Consider the following 2,916-nt stretch of genomic DNA (forward strand, 5'->3'; position numbering starts at 1 on the left):
TTAATTGATTTAATTAATTATTAATTAATTTTAATTAATTATTTAATTAGATTTAATTATTTAAAAATGATTTAAAAATTCTGAAAAATAGTTTTGAGTTTTAAAATATTATTTTAAATTGTTTTCAAGGCTCGATAATTATTATAAAATTATTTTGAAGCTAGATTTGGCCAACCGAACCCTGTTTATTGCTTCGAAATTAATCCAACGACCCGTTTTAATACCGAATAATATTTTAAAAATCATATTAAATACCCGAAACCTTGTTTATGACCCGAGACTTCTTTATAAATGATATATCATTGATTGTTTGACGTGTTACGTGTTATATGTGACTTGTTGTTTAGCTGTGTGTCTATATGTTCGATGTTTACTTGTTTATAGCGTAACTTTCAGTCCGTTAATCGGATTTGGGTAAGACGAAGGGTAGATATAAGTGTATACCGAATAAATCGTACGAGTTCAGTATTGATAGATGCTTATAATATGTGAGCAGAAGAGGCAAGGCTTGGGAAAGAGAAGCATATAGTCGAGGAGTAAGACAGTTGTGATTGGAAATTAGTGCAGTATAGAAAGCTAGTGCCAGGCAAGTGTTCTGAACTTTCTCGAGATATATTGTAGTTGATTAATAGTCTTGTCTCATATTGCAAGTGCTTTGAAGCACTAAACCCTAAACCTTGATTCCAGTTGTTGATCTTTGAGTCGTAAACCTTATTCTTTCTGAACTATTGCTTGTTGTATACCCGAAGATGAATCACAGATATACGATACTACTCCATAAATACATACAAACTAAATGCTAAACACTGACTCAAATTGCTTACATACTCAAACCATTATACCTTATGCTTTGAAAGACTAAATCCTTACAACCTTGAAACTTTGATTCCTTTGTTATCCAATTTTTTCATTACCTAACAGCCATTCTTTGAAATTGACATATTGATCATTTGTGAAGATTGCAACTATTTCATTATTGAATATCCAATGTTGCTTATGATTTTGTTTATTGCTTTAACTTTTATTTAGTATTCTTATAATTTCGTGTTGTGTTGAAAATATAAACACACATTAATGTGCCATTTTCATTTTACAAAATTGTTGGTCTATGATTGCATGCAAGTAGTTCAAGTTGTGTTTATAATAAATTTCAGTACCATATTCGTCTTATCTCCGATTAAAGATTTATAATAAGGTTTTGTTAGTGTGTCATGAACACAAACTTTTATAATTTTAACTTATTTTGATTGGCCAATACTCTTCTGTTTTCTTTATAAGTCGTTTGACTTTCTTGCACACAATCCTAAGTATTTTGACTGCATAGATAAAATAATATTTTTAAAATTATCTTTTCTAAATAAAAGTTTTAGTTATATATTTTTATTCACAAATAGAAAAAATTAAAAAATATTATTCTAACTATGCGGTCAAAGCAGTGCAAAAGTCAAACATTATATAATAAAAAAGAGATAATTACTTCTTAATAATGGTGTTCCCCTACATTTACAACAAATATACCAATCAAAACACTCCAAACTTCATAAGTTTTATTGTTTAGCATGTGCTCATGGGCACACACTAGACAAACCCTTTATAATATAAAGGGTTGATAACCCCTGAGAAGCACGGACCGAGATCAAAATATTAATATTAAATGATTATATAAATTAATTTTAAATTATAATTAAAATAAATAATAAATAAAAGTAACACTTAAAAAGAGGTGTCACTTAATAAAGGCTATTATTGTGAATCAATAATATGCCAAATATTCTTATTTTTAATCCATAATATCTCGAATAATATTGAATTTGAACATAACAAAGCATAGTAAACTTGGTCCAGTTTAAGAATCTGGAGATGTTGGGAACAAGGGAAGCAACTGTGGTTGAGGCTTGCTAGCAGTAGCAGGTGGACTAGGATACAAATAAAAACCTTTATTGGCCATAGCTATCTCCTCTGGTATAGAAGGCGGCACTGATGTTCCTGGACTTGGACTCCCTCGTGCCAAAACCGTGTCCAATGTTGACACAGGCGAGACATTATCACTCTCTTTCGTGGTGCAAACGCAGACTCAGTTAACCCATTTTGGTTCAATTGTAGTTGGAGGTTTCTAGCGTGTTCTTGGAGTTTGAACGATGGTCTTACTGCACCAACGTTAACAGGGTTGTGCCTTGCATTGAAATGTGGAGAAGTAGTGATGGGGAGCTTCTCGACTGCTGGTCTGGCTCCTGTTAATTTCTGGACCACATCACGAAAGTTTGATGGGTCAACATGAACACGAATGGCATTTTCTAGTTGCAGTGATTTGTTATTGTTTGGTTTGGGAGAGGAAGAGGAACTAGAAGAAGCCATGATAGAGATTGAAAGAGAAAGAGAGTGTTGAAAATGATACACTTAGTTGATAAAACTACTTTGAATGCAATGAGACTCTAAAAGTTTATTTCAACTCCTGAAGAGAGACCATCTTAAAAAATGAATTAGTTGCATACTCGAGCCAATATAAGCCATAATGAATTAAGTAAGACTTTAAGACTTTTGTGTGGTGATGACGATCTACAGTAATCGTTAAGGAACTGAATTTGGAAATATAAGGCAGTGCAGCTGGAAAGCTTGTACTCAAAGGTCATTATTTGCATGTATTGCTTAACTTTTTTTCTTATCTGTAGGCATCTCCTTAACTTTCAATTTTGTACCGCTTAGATATGTACTGTTTTCATTCGTAACGTATAAGTATTTATTTTAGAGATAAAGATTTATTATAAAATTAGAGAATTTGATGGCTTTGGGAAGAAGTTAGGTAGTGAGGTGATTTATGTTAACTAGTTACATGGTATTGAAATTTGAGTTAAATTATTATTTTAGATAATTGCAAAATACTAAGAAAATTGATTTATTAATATACTAATTTTTGTT

General features: G+C 31.2%; 1 protein-coding gene across 1 annotated transcript; it reads right to left on the bottom strand.

Annotated features, from left to right (window-relative positions):
• Nucleotides 1-1,846: 1,846 nt before the first annotated feature.
• Nucleotides 1,847-2,355, bottom strand: LOC141704478 (VQ motif-containing protein 11-like). Its single transcript, XM_074507726.1, has 2 exons — nucleotides 2,154-2,355; nucleotides 1,847-2,052 (listed from the first exon to the last, which is right to left on the bottom strand). The coding sequence occupies exons 1-2, from the start codon at nucleotides 2,353-2,355 to the stop codon at nucleotides 1,847-1,849; spliced, it is 408 nt and encodes a 135-aa protein (XP_074363827.1).
• Nucleotides 2,356-2,916: the final 561 nt, after the last annotated feature.

Source organism: Apium graveolens, unplaced genomic scaffold (assembly GCF_009905375.1).
Source record: "Apium graveolens cultivar Ventura unplaced genomic scaffold, ASM990537v1 ctg7919, whole genome shotgun sequence".
NCBI classification, from domain to species: Eukaryota; Viridiplantae; Streptophyta; class Magnoliopsida; order Apiales; family Apiaceae; genus Apium; species Apium graveolens.